The following is a 17962-nucleotide window of genomic DNA, read 5'->3' on the forward strand; positions in this document are numbered from 1 at the left end:
GCATTATAGACAGGCTAGGTACGGCACAGAGTCGTTGTGAATTCAAGATATTGAACTAAGTTTACGGTGTTTATGTGCTTGCGACGTGACTTGTCGTATATTACACAACAAGAACTGGTACCTGTCTTGTGTGCCGTCACCCACCATCATTTGCCATCACCGAGCGCCCTTTCGTCTCTGTACCTCGTCCGGCTTGGGCAGTGCCTCTTAGATGATATTGGCGTCCTGCCAGGCACCACAGTAGCTCTCCCGAACGGGGCGTCTCAGCATCTCACCAAACCGAGGCTGTCACCTTAAGGGGGCAGGCGGCAGACAGGCTCTCCCTTTCCAGTCCGTGCGACATCTGACTGGCCCTTGAAGCGCACAGCGGCGACTTCCCCCTCCCTCGTCTGCCACCACCTCAACACTCGGGCGAGGCGAGTCGGCTAGGCGCGAGTCGAAGAGTCCCCCTCTCCCCGCGGTGAGACCTTGAAATGACCCTAACGGCAATGGTGTAGATTCCGCACATGTAACAGGTGGAAGGGTGTCGTCGGTCGCCTCTCAGCGTCGAGTAAACGCCTCCCTTCTTCGGCGCGGAGAAGGGAGGAAGAGAATGAGGGGGATGGGGCCGAGCCAGGAAGGCAGAACGAATAACCAGTTCTTGCCGAAATCAGCCGTGGAGTGGTGGTGGTACGCAGACAATGTTGTCCCACGCGCGGGTACATCTCACATGCCTTCATCAGGGTCGGTCATCCCAATCTCTTCCACTCGGCCATTCTGGGGGGGAGGGGGAGTTGCCCCTTTCTCCACGGCAGCTGAATAAAAAAGCAAATTTACAGAGTCGCGATCGGGTAAGGGACCTTTTGAATTTACAAAGCGGCTGTCGCGGGGGGAGGCTAGGCTATCAGCCTAGAATAGGTACGGAGTACTGGAGGCCCCATTGGGCGGGTTCGACTGGGAAACATGGCTTGTTGATCCACATCAACCCGATCTGATTATGCAGCGGCAGGCAACGGAGGGGAGGCCCCGACTCACCGTGGGCCCAGCTTGGCAGATCTGAAGAGGCTGAGTAAGTTGTCTCAGGACACAGAAAAACGAAAGCCCGGGGGTGGGGGGGTGTGAAGACGAAAAGAAATGGTGCAAGCAGTGGCAGCAAGGGTCTCGTTCGAACTCATCTGGGCGTCTATCCACATCGTAACCATAACCGGCAGTATTCGGACTTCGTAGATGACCCTAGACCCCCCACTGTATCATGAGTTGCCTGGGGCCCTTGCGATACTACGCGCGCCGCGACGCAGAGCTTTCTTTTTCGCCGGCCAATGTCCAAGACATCATGACAAGTCCCGCGAGCGTACATCCGTTGTTTCGCCCATAACGTCTGTGTAGAACTACCCTTGTTCGAGACGGAGGTGGAAAAGACAAAGACTCGATGGTGAACAAGTGGACACGGGATAATGGATCGATCGTCTGTGTCAGCTCCCCCGTGGGGCCCGGGTATGCGTCCCTGCTCGTGTTACATTGCTCAAAGGAAGCAGGGTGATCGATTGGGAGAATAAAATAAACACCCCCATCGTTGACAACCTAGGGAGGGAAGAGGCCGACATAACGGTCCACAGCCACTCTCGGAGAAGGGCCGTTGCCTGGACGTTGCTACGAACGTTCGTCAGCCTGCTGTAGGTGTACACGCCGTGGAAGTCGTGGGATATCTCTCGTGACGATGCATCGCGGGGCGGGTCGCCGTTGTGTGACCCGCGATACAGATACCGAGCGGCCGCACAAACTCTCAGCCGGCAAAGCAAGTTTTCGAGAAATGATCTTCAGGGACGGTACCAGGTGGGAATGAGACGACTGGCTGAGTGAACGCCGCAAAAAAGTGTCCGACTGGCTGGGTACCGTCGTACGGGAGATTGGTCGGGAGGCTGGACCAGCGAAGTGAGGATTCGGCCCCGGCGAGCCGGCTTACTCGCCGCGCTATGCCGTCTCTGTGTTGTATTGTGTTGCGTTGCAGTTCACTTTATCCATCGGAGGATTACTTGTCACATTGTCTGGAAATATGCAGCCCATTGTCTCGTTGGCCAAACCCCACCGGCTAGCATTAATTTGTTACCGGGTATGAATGATGACGAGTGAGACAGCCCACCACACCTGGATAAGCAGTCTTCATGAGCGGGGTGCCTTTTGTGGGCTTCATATCCGCTCATGTTTGACTAGCAGGTATCGTAGCAATTGACATGCTGCTGATTAGACCGGGGGAGCTGAAGAAGTGTGATTCTCGTCAGCGACTACTTGTACTTGCTGGGGTGCTTCGCTGACAAGAGACAAGCAAGCCCGGTAGAAAAGACTGTTCGCTAATAGAGTCAAGACCAGAAGCCAGCGAGGCGGCGATGTGAGTAGATGTAAGGTACCAAGGTGCGCTACGCTACTCCTGCACCTTTGACGGTAGTTGGTTTGTGGACTTGGGGCGAGGTCGAGGGATCATGAGGGGGCTAGTTGGCGGTGACCGTGTCGGGAAAGGAACACCGTGCGCTGCATGACGCGGGTCAGCAGGCTCTATTAGGCCATGTTTGGGGAGGGTTACGATGTAGGTGCTAGTTGGATTATGGCGCTAGAATGCACCTTGGAGTTTCTCGACCGTGAGCCGAAGGGGAAACACTACCAGGTGGGAGATGCGCCTGGGGCTCGAACCGGGTCGGGTAGCGCGGTTCCTCGTTCGGAGAGCTGGCCGACAATGGGATGCTTAGCAGGATGATGATGAGGGTGACAACGGTGGTGGTGGTGGTTGTGATAGTGCCCAGGCCCCCGTTTGATGACAGGGAGAGAAGGCATCAGGGGTGATTGCGCTAACGGGTGGATGCAGGTACTTACATCGTACATACTTGCTGGATATGACAGTACCGGTCGGTACACTACTCGGTACCTGAGGTAACTAACAAGGTAGGTAGGTAGGTAGGCTACCAGGTATGGATGGAAGGTCAGGTGAGAGTATTGGCACTCGCGGACATGGAACATGGGGCACCTACAGTGACATGCAATAAGTCTGGGCTCGCCACACAATGTGCCACTCTAAATAGGTGAGCCCAGACTTATTACATGTCACTGTACCTAGGCACCTACACAGTAAGGTGCCTGCCTTGATACACCACCAAGTGCATAGGTGGTGCAGATACCCTCTCCACATCTGTAGCGTTCGCTCGGATCGGAAGCGAGGGAGGCAGGGGCGAGCACATGGTGCTGGTTGGATGGGAAAAGGCGAGAGGGTTCCTCGCCTCATCCAAAGTGCCGTGCCGTCGCGCTACGTGGGGTGTGGTGGGTTGAGCCAGCAGGACGGGATTTAGGCAGGGCGTTGAATGGAATGGCTGGATGGATGGCAATGTCATTGAGACGACGGACAGGAACTAGAGCGAGAGAGTATGATTGATGCTCGAATTCCCCATGTACTTCGGCCAAGTGACAATGGGACGAAGGACGCGCGTGTTTGTGTGCTTACAGGGGGCGCCGGCCACAAGACCGGACGAAGGCAAGACACGGGAAACACTACACAATACAAGCACTGGGCAATTTCTGGGGTTAAAGGTTGGAGGTTGGAGATCAAGCGGGTACGAACAGTTCGTCTCATTGCGCTCCACCGTGCGCATCTCTGGGCAGTTCTAGGCCAGACACTCGAGGGTTAGTTTAATTTCGAGAACGAACCAGGTGGTGCTCTTCTGATTGCCAGCCTCGTGTGCTTGTTTCCGTCAGCTATTGGGGGCCGACGAGGACCCTAGCCTACCCTTGGCCATGTGCTCCAGTGTCCGTACCAAAGAAGCAATTGGTGTTGATTAACCATTCTTGATACTCGGTGCTTTGCACAGAGGAGACGAAATAACATTCTTACAACAAGTCCCTCAGAGACAAGCAAACGAGATAAGAGACAAAGCAACCAAGGATAGCCACAGTCCCCCTTCTCCTTCATCCACCCATCCGTCCATTCCACCTATCACGGCCAAGCCAGGCCACACCAGCTCGGGCGACAGGCGCCCCCTCCTCACCGTCATTGTCCGTGCCCTCTCTGAACCAAGCGGACTGTCGGTACACGGCAGTGCGTTCGCATAGCAACGTGATCCAATGTTGCGTGCTCTCAGGCAAGGGCAGCCATAGTATGGTATATCCGTACCATGATGGGCTTCCCGCATCATTCAGCCGGCCCCAAATATATCGTCGCACAAGTCAGAGATGAGACACATGCACGGGATTCATGACTGGAACCACCCGGGGACGTGGAACGGTTGATCCAGGGTTTGCCGGTAGCGTACGGTAGGTATCCGTACTTCGTACCGACGGGTACTGCTTACCATTAGGTAGGTAAGAATGGTACACACCAGCACCGGCACGCCTTCCTCTCACCTCGATCCCCAGCTCGACCTCCATGCCCCTCCCCTCCCCCCCCCCCAATTCGGAGTGTGCCATTCCTTGCAGTATGCCCAAGGCTTACGCTATACGCAAGGACTACCTGGGCCTTGATGTTTGTGGCCAGGTGCGGTGAGTGTTAAGACGTGGGCTAAAACAATCAAAAGGGTGGAAGAACAACGGGGTTGTAAATCCGGATGACGGCATGGCAGCAAATGGGAGCAAGCTGCCAAAACAGCAAAATAGAGAGCAGATTGCAAAGCGGAATAAAGCAAAGCAACGCAACTGAGCGAGGGCCAGGCCAACACTCGGTGGCTGGTAACTCTTTCTTGTCCATCTTCAACTCTCCCGCCCCCTTTCCCTCTCCCCTTCTCTCTCCCCCTCTCTCTGTCTCTGTCTCTTTCCCTTTGCCTGTAACACCATCCACCAGCCTCATTTCTCGAGCATCTCTAGACCAGTGACATAGACACGAGTGACATAGACCTTCCCATCCTGGGTCTGCCGCGAGTCTATGGAGCCCATCTGTCTCACCGATTACCACGACGGCCATCACATTACGCATCTTTCGGCTTCATAAAGCTTCGTACCACCTACAGGCACCGCAGCAGCGCCGCTGGGCTCTCATTGGCTGCGGTATCTGGTCCGGTAACCTCGCTCGCTTCCTACTTTATACTTCCTACTGCCTTCTCCCTCCTGCCAGGGCGCACCCTCTCGGGATTGATGGATGTACATATGTGTGTGTGTGTGTGTGTGTATGCAGACCACCGTTCGGCTCCTGTCTGTACGTACCGCTTGCCTATCTACCTATCTACCTACCTACCTTACGTTGCAGTCTTGTCTCTTTTTTTTTTCTTTTTTTTTTTTCTTTTTTTGCATTCCCCTGTGCTTCCCTCCGAATGCCTCCTTTTGTCCCTTTGTCTCCACGTTGCAGACCAACCTAAATCCCACGCTGCCTAATTAGCTTCCACCTCGACTATTACCACCGCCACACCATCTGTTTTCTTTCCATCGCCCTATTCTTCCTCTTTTTCTCCTCCCTCGATTTGCAACATCTCAAACCTGCGAGCGGCAGGCAAACCTGCCGATTGTCGCCGTTGCACCCACCCTCCCTCCCTCTTGCGCTGGCTCACCCTCCCAATTCATGCATGCATCTCTTCGCTTGCTTTTGCTGTCCAGAACTCAAGGCTCCCTCCACTGACATTGGATATCTCGCTTGCCAACTAGCCCTGTCCCTAGTCTACGACATCTTCCCTGATCCTCTTGTGGTTCCACAGCCCTTGCGCGCGACGGCCGCCTACCCAACCCCTGCAGCTTGAGACAGCCTTAATATGCATGCCGCGGTAGCACACTGGCCGAACAAGTCGAAGGAAGGACAAGCAGCAACATCCTTGGTGATCGATTCCACCTCGCCGAACACCTATTAATCGCCAATATCATTTTGCTCTCCCGGCACCATCTCCAATCTGGGTCGCTTTAGGATTGCCGACAAGGCGACGAAGGAATAAAAAAATTCAAATAAAAAAGCACCCCCCACCCAAGTGGGAAAAAGCCAAAGAAGGGAAATAATCCCACTCAAGGCCCACCCCAGCCAGCATCGCACTGCATTTACTAACACTGCTCCCCCCCCTCCGCCCTTTGCTAAGCATCCTCGCTTCGCCTCTGCCTGTGCGCTCCGCTCTCGCCTTTCGCCGAAATTCATTTCTTGAGTCCCCTCATCTTTCCCCGCGCCTTTGTCAGTCGGCCTCTCATCGTCGCCGCTGCCGTCGCCGTCGCCGACTCCGCACATCCCGTTGCTGCCGATCTGCTCCAGCCTTCTCGAGACGAACTGCCTATGTTGCAGCCTGTTAACGCCAGACAGTAGCAAACAACGGCTGCACCTTACGTACGAAGCCAACTTGGCCCCCTTCGAACTCGAACGACCGCTCATCGCTGCAACCCTGCATCCCACCTTGGGACCTGTGGATCAACCATCAAATTCCCCGCTCTCGACCTCTCATCCCGCCGCTGATCTATTTCTACGTCGTCTCCCGCTCGCTCTGCCGTTTTCCTTTCGCAAAACAGACCTGGTATAACTTTTGGCCACCACAGCATCGCATCCCGTCCCTAAGCCCGCCCAAAACCCGCCAACCCGCGTCCGGTGCGCACCAGCCTGACTCATCCCAGAGCTTCAGAGTCTACGTTCTGGCAATATCCACCCGTCACTGTCGATCCACTGGCTTTGTGGCTTCACTGCCGTCCCTGAGATTGAATTTGCCATATTCTAGGCTAACATTCGGCAACTATTATGCTTACTGTTGTGTGTGGGCACACCGGTCAATCCCAGGAGCGCCATCAAATCTACCGTCGGCTGACTGTTGGAGAGCTCAAGAGGCGTGCCGGCTAGGTCTTGCGGCAGCAAGACGTGGTGGAACGTCCAGGTTTAACTTTGAGAGAGATCGGCTCGTCCAGGGAACACAGTCACAATCACGAAACTCCAGATGCGGGCGAATCCCAAATGAGGACAAATCATGGAATGAACATGGCACCACCGGGCATGGACGGACGAACCTACCACAACGGTGGTCACAACGCTACGCCGCGCCTCGACTGGCCACATTCCCAGAACCAGACCTTGTCCGCCGACCCGTCATCCCGCAGCATGGAACGAGCTTCGATTACGAACCTGCGCACCTCCCTCCGCTCCAACCAACCTTCGAATCCTACGATACGTGCCGTGACCCCCGAATACCACCACCCCGACCTGTCACCGATTTCGCCTGCAAACACTGCCTTTGACCCGGCCGTGCCTCTGCAGCTGCCCCCCCGCGGGCTCACACCCAGCTCCCCACAGGCCTCACCGAGGTCCATTCCTGGAGACTTCTCGAGGCGACAAGGCATGGTGTTCAACGACACGTACAGCGACTCGTACGACAACTCGACCAGCCCACCTTCCCGGCAAACGAGTAGCTTTCGTCCGAGAACGCACACAATGGACGGTGCCCTGCGGCAGCAATTCATTAGTGCCACCTTGAGAGATGGCCGCCAACGCTTGGGGTCGTTCTCTTCCTCCGGATCCCAGCCGCTGTATGATGATGCTCGCTCCCCGCCTCCGCAAATTGAGTCTCAAGGGTTTCCATCAGTGGTTCCCGCCCGCCATTCCGAGATCCCTCTGGGGGCCTCAACCAGTCTGAGGGAGAAGAAACTCTCGACTAAACGACTGATCAAGCGCCATTCTTCTCGCCCAACTTCTCCGCCGACAGCCTCGACCCCGTCTGTGGACTCGTTGCCTATCCCTGTACCCACCGAAAATGCGAACAACGTCTTGCTCATGATGAAAAATCTATGCGGGCGCATGAGAGGCGAAATCGAGGTCCGGAGCGAGCCTGCAGGAACATGGCGGGTCGGCGTTGCGTATGTTGACGAAGAGAAGGGAAGCCTGATGTTTGATTCGGGCCAGGACGGACCTTTCCACGTCCCACTGGTTTCCGACTTGCGCGGCTGCCGGATAGCACCAGTCGAATTACCCGAAGGCAAAAGATGCCTAGAAGTGTCGTGTCCTACCCAGCCCCCCTTAGACCTACTGCTACATCCTATCCTGGCGGAAGAACGAGACCTCTGGCTTGCAGCTTTGCTATGCTGGCAGCAGCTGAGACCCCCAAAGGTCAGGCTCTCGAGTGGCAATCGGAGCCCGACTCCTACCTCCTTGCGTCCAGTTGTCAGGAGGCGCGGCTCAGAGAACGGGACGAAACCCACCAATGCACTCATCAAAGTCGGCCAAGTGAGGCTTTGGGACAAAGGGCTGGCAAGCTCGCCAAGGGCCATTGTCAAAAGATCCTCCACTCGGGATCTGAGATCGCCAACTACTTCTTGGCGACTCGTTTCGTGTCTCCTGCAAGAGAACGGCGAGATCCGGCTTACCACGAACGACGGCGATGCAGTTATCGCCGTGGTCGAGCTGTCTCAACTGTCCCGGTGTGCCATTCAACAGCTTGACCGGTCAGTCCTTGATGAGGAATACTGCATCGGCATCTTCCCCCACTACTCCCCAATATCCACCCAATTGTCCATCTTCCGTCCAGTGTACATCGCCCTCGAAAACCGGTTGCTGTTCGAGGTTTGGTTCGTCCTCCTACGAGCATTCGCATTGCCCGACATATTCCGCCTAGATCCTCATTTATCGGAAGGTGCGATCGAAGTCACGGACCTAGAATCGGAGCTCCCGGGCGAGATCTTTAGGATCGAGAAGACGATCAGCTTGCGGGTGACGGAAGCCAAATTGAAACCTAGGAATAGCTCGCCCGACGCCGGCTTCGTCGACCGGCAGCCCAAAGACGCGGACCCTCTGGTCGGCAACTACCTGGCCGAGGTTATATTGGATGGTGAGGTGCGCGCCCGATCCTCGGTCAAGGCCGGGACCAAGAACCCTTTCTGGAGAGAAGACTACCAGTTCTCGGATCTTCCACCAGCCATGCCGCTTCTTTCTATCGTACTGAAAAGGTTGGACGGGAACCTCGAATGCCTCAACCACCAACTACAGGCATCTCTCAGTCTATCCAAAACGAGCAGCCTCACGGAGGTGCTCTGCGGGTCAGTTGACATTCCTCTGGACCATGTCGAACCTGGAAAAGACTTTGAGAGATGGCTTGACATATACGATGAACGGCAGCAAGTTATGGGCACAATGCTCGTGAAGCTTCATCATGAAGAGCTCGTCGTCCTCCACTCCAAGGAATACCAGGCACTGTCAACACTCCTTCACAGTTTTCCGTCTGGTGTTACTGCAAAGATCGCCGAAGCGCTTCCTGGCAATCTACGGCGGCTTTCGGAGATTTTTCTCAACATATTTCAAGTTTCTGGTCATGCCAACGAATGGCTCCAGACGCTAGTCGAGGACGAGATTGATGGCATTGGCAGCACCCAGAACCAGCTGAAGAAGTACCGGTTCAGCAATCGTTTGAAGTCTAACGAGTCCATGGAGTCGTCCAGCGACAGAGAGCAGATCCTTCGCGATATGGGCAAGTCCCTTGCTGGGGAGGCCAATTTGTTATTCCGGGGCAACACTTTGTTGACGCAAGCCCTTGAGTTTCACATGAGGCGCTCGGGCAAAGAATACCTCGAGCAGATGTTGCAGGGCAAGATTGCTGAGATCAATGAGACCAATCCCAATTGCGAGGTCGATCCCAGCAAGCTCAAGCCTGGTGAGAATATCCAGGAGCACTGGAATCGGCTCATTCAATTGACCACCGAGGTATGGCAATGCATCTGCAAAGAGCCCGCCAAGTGCCCGCCGGAGCTTCGGTCTATCCTCAAGTATATACGAGCCGTCGCCGAAGACCGCTACGGCGACTGGCTGCGCACTGTCACCTACACGAGCGTGTCGGGCTTCTTGTTTCTCCGCTTCATCTGCCCTGCGATTCTGAGCCCCAAACTCTTTGGTTTGTTAAGAGACCATCCTCGGCCACGTGCGCAGCGGACGCTTACACTCGTTGCCAAGGCGCTCCAGGCACTTGGGAACCTTTCCACCTTTGGCAAGAAGGAAGAATGGATGGAGCCGATGAATAAGTTCCTGAGCTCCAATCGGCAGTCAGTGAAGGATTACATTGACATCATCTGTTCAATCCCTGTCGAGCGCAACAAGGTCGCCCTGGGACCATCCTACTCGACCCCCATCGCGATTCTCGGACGGCTGTCACCGACGGCTCGTGAAGGGTTTCCGGCACTACCTCACCTGATTGATCATGCTTACAATTTTGCTGCGCTCGTCAAGATGTGGACTGAGGCCAACCCTATTGGCAATGGCGAGTTCGCCAAGCCTATGACAGGCGAAGAAGATATTCTGATATTCAACGAAATGTGTCTCGGTTTGCAAGAGCGCGCAGATCTCTGCTACTCTAGGATGGACAGTTCTCTTCATGAGACGGCGTCGCTCCCCACTTCCGAGTACGCTGATGCAATGGAACATAACGCGGCTATGTTGGAATCCATGAGTATTTCAACATGTCACGCCAACAACCCGGCAACAAACTCTGCGAACAATTCGATGGTCTGGACTGAACAAGACCAATACCAACCTCCCGGATCAGCTGGCAGCGACATAACGGTTGACGCTCCTTCGCGCAGAAGCCGTGAGCATCGCCGTGGCCGGGACTTCAGCTCTTTGAGGCAAATGTCTGGACACTCGGAAACTTCGTCCTCGCACTTGGCCACACTGAAGCGTAACGGAAGAGCCACTCGCCAAATTCTGTCCGGCATCATGAAGCCGTTCGCACGGAGCGACTCGCCTGAATCATCGCCATCGACAACGCGCGGCAAGAATGTTGAGCGGTCTTGGAATGCTGGCTTCTAGAGTCATTGCCCATGCGTTTATTTCACTTCATCCTGCGGCGACCTGCCCCTGGGGTCCTCCCACACCCCCCTTTTTCTTTTTTCTTCTTCGTCTTTTATTTGTTCAAACGAGTACGAATTAGGGGCCCAAATGGCTCAACGACAACTACAATTTCTGCATTATCATGACCAGGAGGAGATTTGAACACGCGCACTTGAAGCGTATGGAAAGCGGGTCGGGCGGTCAACTACTTTCTTGCTCCGGGATGGAGGCAAAGTCGGGTCGATTGGGTCGGCAACTTTGGCGTTTCTCTGTTCCTAAAACGGTTATCCAAAGAAGCTCGCCCGAGGTTGTCGGACGGGCAATGCTAGGATGGGCGGCCTCCCTGTGTTTTTCGATTCTAGTCCTCCACGTCCCGCCTTACCTCCCTGTCATCTTTCTTCCTTGCCAGCTTTTTTGGCACGTAAGGCCAGCGAATCGCATCATGGGAGACGACGAATATACCCCCCTTCAGATACATCATGATTAGCGTCGCGCGTCCCGCCCGAGAGGTTCACGAGATCCAGTGCAGGCAAGCATACATGTATATACCAGTAGAATAAAACACCAGATGAGCATTCAGCATATGGATAATATAGTGATGTTAATTTATTCCCAGCCAGAGAGGTATCTACGCGACTCCTTGAATTGGTGGTTATGGGCTTTTGTTCCCTTCTCGATCCCGGTACCTCCGTACGCCCCCAATGTATTCTGATGAATCAAGAACAGTACCTTTTGTGTGTATTTCTTTTGTCGCCCGAAATCATAATAGTCATCATTCCTCCCTCGTGTTGGCTGCCTGCTCCAAGCCGGCACCAAAACTTTTCTTCCTACCTCCCTAGCCCCCAAGTGTACCTTATCTATTGGAAGAACTTCTTGTACGCCGCCTTCTCCTTGGCTGCACGGGCAGCCGCCTTCTGCTTGACGGTGTTGAGCTCGTTGATGATGGCCTTATCATCAGAAACGAGCTTGTGTGCCTCTTCGAGGTCCTTAATAGCGGCCTCCTCGTCCTTGAGGCGGACGTTGGCGAAGCCGCGGCGGTATAGGGCCTTGGCGCGGTCCACATCCTTGATGCCCGGCACCTCGAGGGCGAACGTGGCTGACTTGACGGCGTCCTCCCAAGCCTCGATCTTAAGGCTCAGCAGGGCCGAGTTGTTGTTGAGGGAGAAGCGAAGGGCCTCGAGCTCCGTCTTGGTGGAGGGGGGCTCCTTTTCGAGGTCCGGCTCCTCGTTGAGGTAGCGAAGGCCCTTTTCATACTTCTCAAGGCCGAGATTGAAGTCGCCGGCCTTGAAGGCCTTGTTTCCAAAGTCTTTGCAGGCTGTGGCGATCTTGACGACCTCCTTGGCGTCGGGGGGGCTTGCGCAGTCCTCAGGGAAGTCCTCATAGGTATCGCCCATAGCATCCGGGGCCTTCACGTCGGCTGCGAGGGCAGCATCGCCGGTGAGCTCGCCGCAGTCGGCGATGACAGCCTCCTTCACAGGTTTGTCACCCGTCTCAGTCTGCAGGTTCTCGATGTGGCGCACGACGGACTTGCCGTTGAGGACTTCACCAAAGACGACGTGCTTGTTGTCGAGGTGGGGTGTCGGTACGGTGGTAAGGAAGAACTGGGAGCCGTTGGTGTCTGAGTCGCAATTGTCAATAGCTGCAGTCAAACCGTTGCTTCCAGACACAACAGGGTTACTCACTAGGCCCAGCGTTGGCCATGGACAGGAGGAAAGGGCGGTCGTGCTTAACGGGAAAGGCCTCGTCCTCGAACTTTGCGCCGTAGATGGACTCGCCGCCGGTGCCGTTGCCGGCGGTGAAGTCACCGCCCTGGATCATGAATTGCTTAATGACGCGGTGGAAGGTAGAGCCCTTGTAGTGGAGAGGCTTTCCGGATTTTCCCAGGCCCTTCTCGCCAGTGCAGAGGCAGCGGAAGTTCTCGGCCGTCTTGGGGACGAGATCGCTGTAAAGCTCCATCGTGATACGGCCGACGGGCTTACCGCCGACAGTGATGTCGAAGAAGACGCGGGGGCGTGTCGGCTTGGTCTCGGTACCCTCAGCAGACATTTTGGCGGTTGGGGGCCGTTCTACTGGTCTGAGCTGTGTTGAAGTTGGTTCAGTATGTTGAAAAGACGAGGTTACGAGTCTGAGCTCTATACAGTCAGTGAGAAGAAGTGCGGGGTAGCAGATCAGGTCACCACAGGATAGCTGATGCCGTATGAGATTGAAATCGCAAGAAGCTGTAGCTAGTTGCCAATTGAGACGTAGAGTCGGAGACTTTAGAAGATGGATCGAAGACACGCTCAGGAAAAAAAACCAATGGCTCAGAAATAATGTTGGCGATGGCCGACGATAAATGCTCCAGCACAGAGCTCAGGTGGGGGTTGTCGCTGGAGGTACGATGGAACTCTCTGGAATCCGAGCCTAGTGCGGGGCAGTCAGGGGAGGGAGGAAAAGCATCTCTGCCCTGCATGGTTCGCCGGGAAGGAGCGACAGTTTACTCGGTGTGACCAATTAGAACCTACCTCCCTGCCAATATGATTGAAATCTGAGATCTCGGACCTTTGCATTCGATTGACTGTAGAGGCACGCACATGGAGACAGAGTGGCTTCGAAGCCCTTACAATAATCGAAATCGAGGCGAGAGCCACGTTATTGCTCCGCCATCATCGTGGTGGTCTTGTCTATGTCTGTATAGCTCATCTACCGCATCTCGGGGGAATGGGCCATGCTATTTGCTCTATTTGGTCGTCCCTAGCGTCGAATATCTTGAAATCGTTTAGGAAAGCGAACTTTTTTTGTCACGCGGAATGCTATATCTATGGGTGATACCAGACCCTATCTATACCGACATGGAATCTACAAGTCATCCTAGAGCACCACCAAGCGGTATGTCCGCGACAGAGCAAATCGCATTCTCGTAGTCTGTGGCCACTCAAGGTTTCTGCACTGGCTCTGTGTTTAGCTCAAACGTAACCTAGCATCACTAGAAGTCAGCTCACAGCTCTACAATAAAGTTCGAAGGGGTACAAACCGGGCCGTCGTTAGTCGAAGATACGGCCATCATGGCCTGAAATCGCCCGTCCTTGATCTTGTCCGCCGCGTAATTTTCTTGCACCTTTTGCAGAAAGTAATGATAGAGCGTCTTGGCATCTTCGGCCGGCGCACTGAGACGGAAGTCGGGCTTGTTCTTAATAATCTTGGCGAACAGTGTGAACTGAGATACTGGATTGAATATCAGAAACAGCCTCGGACATGGGGGACGGCACTTTGCGTACCGCAGAGGACTTCTCCGTCAATTTCCTGTACCGTTTTCTTCCACTGAGGCGGGATTAGAGGCAAAGGGGATCAAGGATGGGAAAGATGGCGAACGCACTCTGCCGCCGGCGTCATCATCCCACATCTTGAGCTTCAGCACCTTGTTTGCAAGAATCTCGGCATCTTTCTCAGTGTCGCCTGGAGCGACAGCGGCGAGGACGAGAAGGCCCTTCCCAATTGACGAGATAACCTCGTTGTCCACGGCTACTGAGGCGGACAAAACACGCTGGACGATAGCTGGCAAGGAGGGTGTCAATACATCGGCGATAAGCACATATGTGAGAGAGCCTCACCTTTCATTTTGTTTCTATTGGACCTTCTTCCTCTTCGCGGATAACACAACTAAGTTCCCACAAGAGGCCCTCAAGGTACCGTCCGGATGACAGGAGGTTGGCCGGGTTCAGTTCCAAGCTGGTTCGGGTTCTCACACCTTGATTGATTGTCCGGACCGTAACTCTATCAAACAGACATGCGGACGAGAGCAAGTGTCAAAACACAAACGAAGCAGCTAGCTAGGGTCAGTGTGTCAATGTCGTCCGGAAGCGCTGAGAGGCTGCCACCCGAGCGTGGGAAGCAAGCAATCAAACGGGACAGCAAATTGACACCGGAAAAACAGCGACTTGTCAGTGAGGGCTGTATTACGAGTGTGTTCAAACAGGGGCTGTAAATGACCCAGGTAGGTTGATTGGTCGGTTGGTTCGTTGGTTCGTTGGTAGCAATCAACGATTCATACTATGTACACTGCAAGTGCTCTCCTTCCCTGGTGGACTTGGCTGGTTTAAGTGATAGTGGCCAGTCCAGTCCTCGCATCCCTGGACGCGACAGAGAAGGGCAGCTGGCGAGGCTGGGCGGAGCAGTGACCCGTGTCACCATTGGCCATGACACCAAAGTAGTCGCAACTTTACCTCAGTTAAGACCAAGAATGACATGCACTTTCTGCTCTTGGTTTGGATGTCAACAAAAGCAATGTATGTGACACAAAATATATTTGCAACTCCTAAGGACCATTTCATGACATTTGCAACGCTTCAGAGTCCCAAAGCCCCGATTTAATAGGTGTTCTTTCTGCCAACCCTTTTCTTTTATCTTCACTCACTAGCGTAAAGTGGGTACCCAGAACCTTGTCTTCCACACACACAGCAACTGCCCTCCAGCTCATTCTTCTTCATGCGCAGAACTTCAACCCATCAAACGCCTCACCGTGGACAAGCAAACTTGTATCGCGCAACCAACAAACGAACGCCGGTAAATAAGGCGCAGCAGTTGTCACACCCAAGGACAAATACTGCATATCCTCCTCTTTCATCACGTGCGCTCTTCGATCCTTTCGCCGGCTAGTTGCTACACGAACACAGCTCCGAGTCGAAAACCATTATTCACACATCCGACACACCCAACCCGAGGGTTATCGAGACACATAACTAGGCATAGTCTCTCCATTAACTCCGATACAAAGACTGGCGAAATGGCGGCACGAAAACTGCAACAAGAAGTGGACAAGTGCTTCAAAAAGGTGGCGGAAGGCGTAGCTGAATTCGAAGCCATCTACGAAAAGATTGAACAGTCCAATAATATCTCCCAAAAGGAGAAGCTGGAAGACAACCTCAAGCGCGAAATCAAGAAGCTACAGAGGCTTCGCGATCAGATCAAGACATGGGCAGCAAGCAACGACATCAAGGACAAGGCTCCTTTACTTGAGCACCGCCGACTGATCGAGACGGTTGGTCCACTTCCCCTGGTAGCGAGCCCTTCCCCGGCGGCCCTGCTAACCCTTCTGGCAGCAAATGGAGAAGTTCAAGGCGGTCGAGAAGGCCATGAAGACGAAGGCATACTCCAAGGAAGGGTTGGCCTCTTCAGCGAAGCTCGATCCCCAAGAACAGGCAAAGGCGGAAGCAAGCGATTTCCTCAACAACATGGTCGACGAGCTGGAGCAACAAATCGAGACTCTGGAGGCCGAAGCCGAGGCGATACAGGCGACTATGAAGAAGGGCAAGAGCCAGACTGCCAAGGCGGAACGAATGGCCGAGATTGAACGCATCATCGAGCGGCATAAGTGGCATCAGGGCAAGCTCGAGCTTATTCGAAGGTCTTTGGAGAATGGCGGAGTCGATACCGATCAGGTTACAGACCTTGAGGAGACGATTCGGTACTATGTCTCGGACGGCATGAACGATGACTTCATCGAGGACGAAGAGATGTACGAGGAGCTCAACCTGGACGAGGAGGAGGGCGTGTACGGCGTTCCCCAAGATGGCGACAAGAACTCCTCGCAAGACACCCAGTCTTTGGCGGACGAACCCATACCGGAACCCGATGTTGTGAAGCCTCCTCCGAAGCCAAAGGCGGTGGCGGAAGCATCTGCATCAGGGCGGAGGTCTAGTGCGCAATCCAAGTCCCCTCTACCCGCGCTCGCAACTTTGCATACCCCATTACAGACTATCAGCAGCAATGGCGCTGCAAATGGACCGGCTATGAAGCCGGCCATCGTCCCCGCGAGGCCAGCCGAGGGCCTGAAATACGCGTCGGCAGCGGCGGCTGCGGCGGCATCAGACAAGATCGGCATTTCTCCCTTGCCACCTCCACCAGGCGCTGCACCGATCAATTCAGGAACCCCGGCTACGCAATCCAAGAGCAGCGCTGCAGGCTCTCCAGCGCCCACGCCGGTACATCCTGTTGCGGCGAAGGAACCAGAACCCAAACAGCCTGCAGCGCCCTCAAGCAGCGCAAGCGAAACTCCGGCGACAGTTGCGAAGCCAACACCGGCTCAAACCAAGGCGGAGAAACGTGCGCTCAAGAACCAAGCTGCGGCGGAGGCATCGGCAGCAGTCAAGGGTGAGTCTTTATCCATAGATTGCCAATTGCATGACGTACTAACCTTTTCAGCACCTCAAACAAACGGTGGTGCAAATGGTGTAAGGTCGTCTGTAGAGGAGGAAGAGGAGTCGATATACCACCTTCCCTCTTCCCTGCAAGACCTTGTCGAGTCTTTCGAGGTGTCTCGTAAGCGGCCAGCGCCCTTCTCTTCGCCTTCAACGCAACGCATGCTTCAGGCAAGCCAGGCCATGTGCCCTGACATCATGGACACGGACGTGCCCAGGACCTACCGTCCTGAGCTGCGTCTGAACTCAACCGGCGTGGGCTTTCCCCAGGAGCCGCTCGCACTGTTCGACGACCCGCGATTGTACTCGCGGATCGACCCCGACACACTCTTCTACGTCTTCTACTACAAGCAGGGCACGCCTCAGCAATATCTGGCTGCCAAGGCACTGAAGGACCAGAGTTGGAGGTTCCATAAGCAATACCAGACCTGGTTCCAGCGCCACGAGGAACCCAAGAACATCACCGAGGAGTTCGAGCAGGGCACCTACCGTTTCTTCGACTACGAGAGCACTTGGTAAGTTGTCGTCTGGACTGATTGTATGATGGGAAGTGGCGACTGACAGGATATGCAGGATGAACCGCAGAAAGGCGGACTTCAAGTTCGCGTACAAATTCCTAGAGGACGATGTATGAATAGGCGACGATTGACACAGGGTTTTCATGCCAGGCGTAGCCTCGGATTGCGATGGGGGGGGGGGGGGGGCTCGAACCATGGGTATCGGGCGGAACGGCGTTGCCTCTTTTTTTTTCTTTTTTTTTTGGTTGCGGAAACATACCGCCAAGCCCATCTGGCTTTTGTTTGTTGTCGAAGTACGCTGGCTCTAGAAAGGGAGGCAGAAGGCCACTTCGATTTGGCATTTGCACCTGATGACAGCTCCCTCGCAACCCGTGTGACTATAGGATGAGCATCAGGGGGTGATTGTTAGATGTTATCTGTAATGACAGCCATGTTCCCTCGGGGACCGGGATTTAAGATCGGCCAAATCAAGACTAGGTGAAAGCACCGGGCCCCCCCGTCTGTCGCCCCGTTGTAAATCGGCTCTCTACGCGATAAGAATCACGGCCGCCTGCGGG

The 17962-nt window shown here is 54.6% G+C and overlaps 5 protein-coding genes across 5 annotated transcripts; 2 read left to right on the plus strand and 3 right to left on the minus strand.

Moving 5' to 3' along the window:
• Positions 1-5733: 5733 nt before the first annotated feature.
• LY79DRAFT_187156 (uncharacterized protein) lies at positions 5734-6576 on the minus strand. Its single transcript, XM_060551356.1, has one exon. It carries the CDS (start codon positions 6290-6292, stop codon positions 5786-5788), a length of 507 nt encoding a protein of 168 aa, XP_060414422.1. The 5' UTR covers positions 6293-6576; the 3' UTR covers positions 5734-5785.
• A 307-nt stretch (positions 6577-6883) lies between these two features.
• On the plus strand, positions 6884-10690 carry LY79DRAFT_514869 (GTPase-activator protein for ras-like GTPase; the record flags this gene model as incomplete). Its single annotated transcript, XM_060554666.1, has 1 exon — positions 6884-10690. The coding sequence occupies one exon, from the start codon at positions 6884-6886 to the stop codon at positions 10688-10690; it is 3807 nt and encodes a 1268-aa protein (XP_060414423.1).
• A 612-nt stretch (positions 10691-11302) lies between these two features.
• LY79DRAFT_552726 (cyclophilin type peptidyl-prolyl cis-trans isomerase/CLD) lies at positions 11303-13118 on the minus strand. Its single transcript, XM_060557728.1, has 2 exons — positions 12394-13118; positions 11303-12329 (listed from the first exon to the last, which is right to left on the minus strand). The coding sequence occupies exons 1-2, from the start codon at positions 12755-12757 to the stop codon at positions 11569-11571; spliced, it is 1125 nt and encodes a 374-aa protein (XP_060414424.1). The 5' UTR covers positions 12758-13118; the 3' UTR covers positions 11303-11568.
• Positions 13119-13198: 80 nt separating this feature from the next.
• LY79DRAFT_703308 (D-Tyr tRNAtyr deacylase-like domain-containing protein) lies at positions 13199-14792 on the minus strand. Its single transcript, XM_060564962.1, has 5 exons — positions 14302-14792; positions 14067-14245; positions 13969-14011; positions 13725-13915; positions 13199-13667 (listed from the first exon to the last, which is right to left on the minus strand). Exons 1-5 carry the CDS (start codon positions 14306-14308, stop codon positions 13626-13628), a joined length of 462 nt encoding a protein of 153 aa, XP_060414425.1. The 5' UTR covers positions 14309-14792; the 3' UTR covers positions 13199-13625.
• Positions 14793-15019: 227 nt separating this feature from the next.
• LY79DRAFT_552733 (Not1 domain-containing protein) lies at positions 15020-17648 on the plus strand. The gene is made up of 4 exons (XM_060557729.1): positions 15020-15728; positions 15790-16840; positions 16892-17402; positions 17461-17648. The coding sequence occupies exons 1-4, from the start codon at positions 15474-15476 to the stop codon at positions 17519-17521; spliced, it is 1878 nt and encodes a 625-aa protein (XP_060414426.1). The 5' UTR covers positions 15020-15473; the 3' UTR covers positions 17522-17648.
• Positions 17649-17962: the final 314 nt, after the last annotated feature.

The sequence above is a fragment of the Colletotrichum navitas genome (genome assembly GCF_030913465.1).
Source record: "Colletotrichum navitas strain CBS 125086 chromosome Unknown LY79scaffold_27, whole genome shotgun sequence".
Lineage (NCBI taxonomy): Eukaryota > Fungi > Ascomycota > Sordariomycetes > Glomerellales > Glomerellaceae > Colletotrichum > Colletotrichum navitas.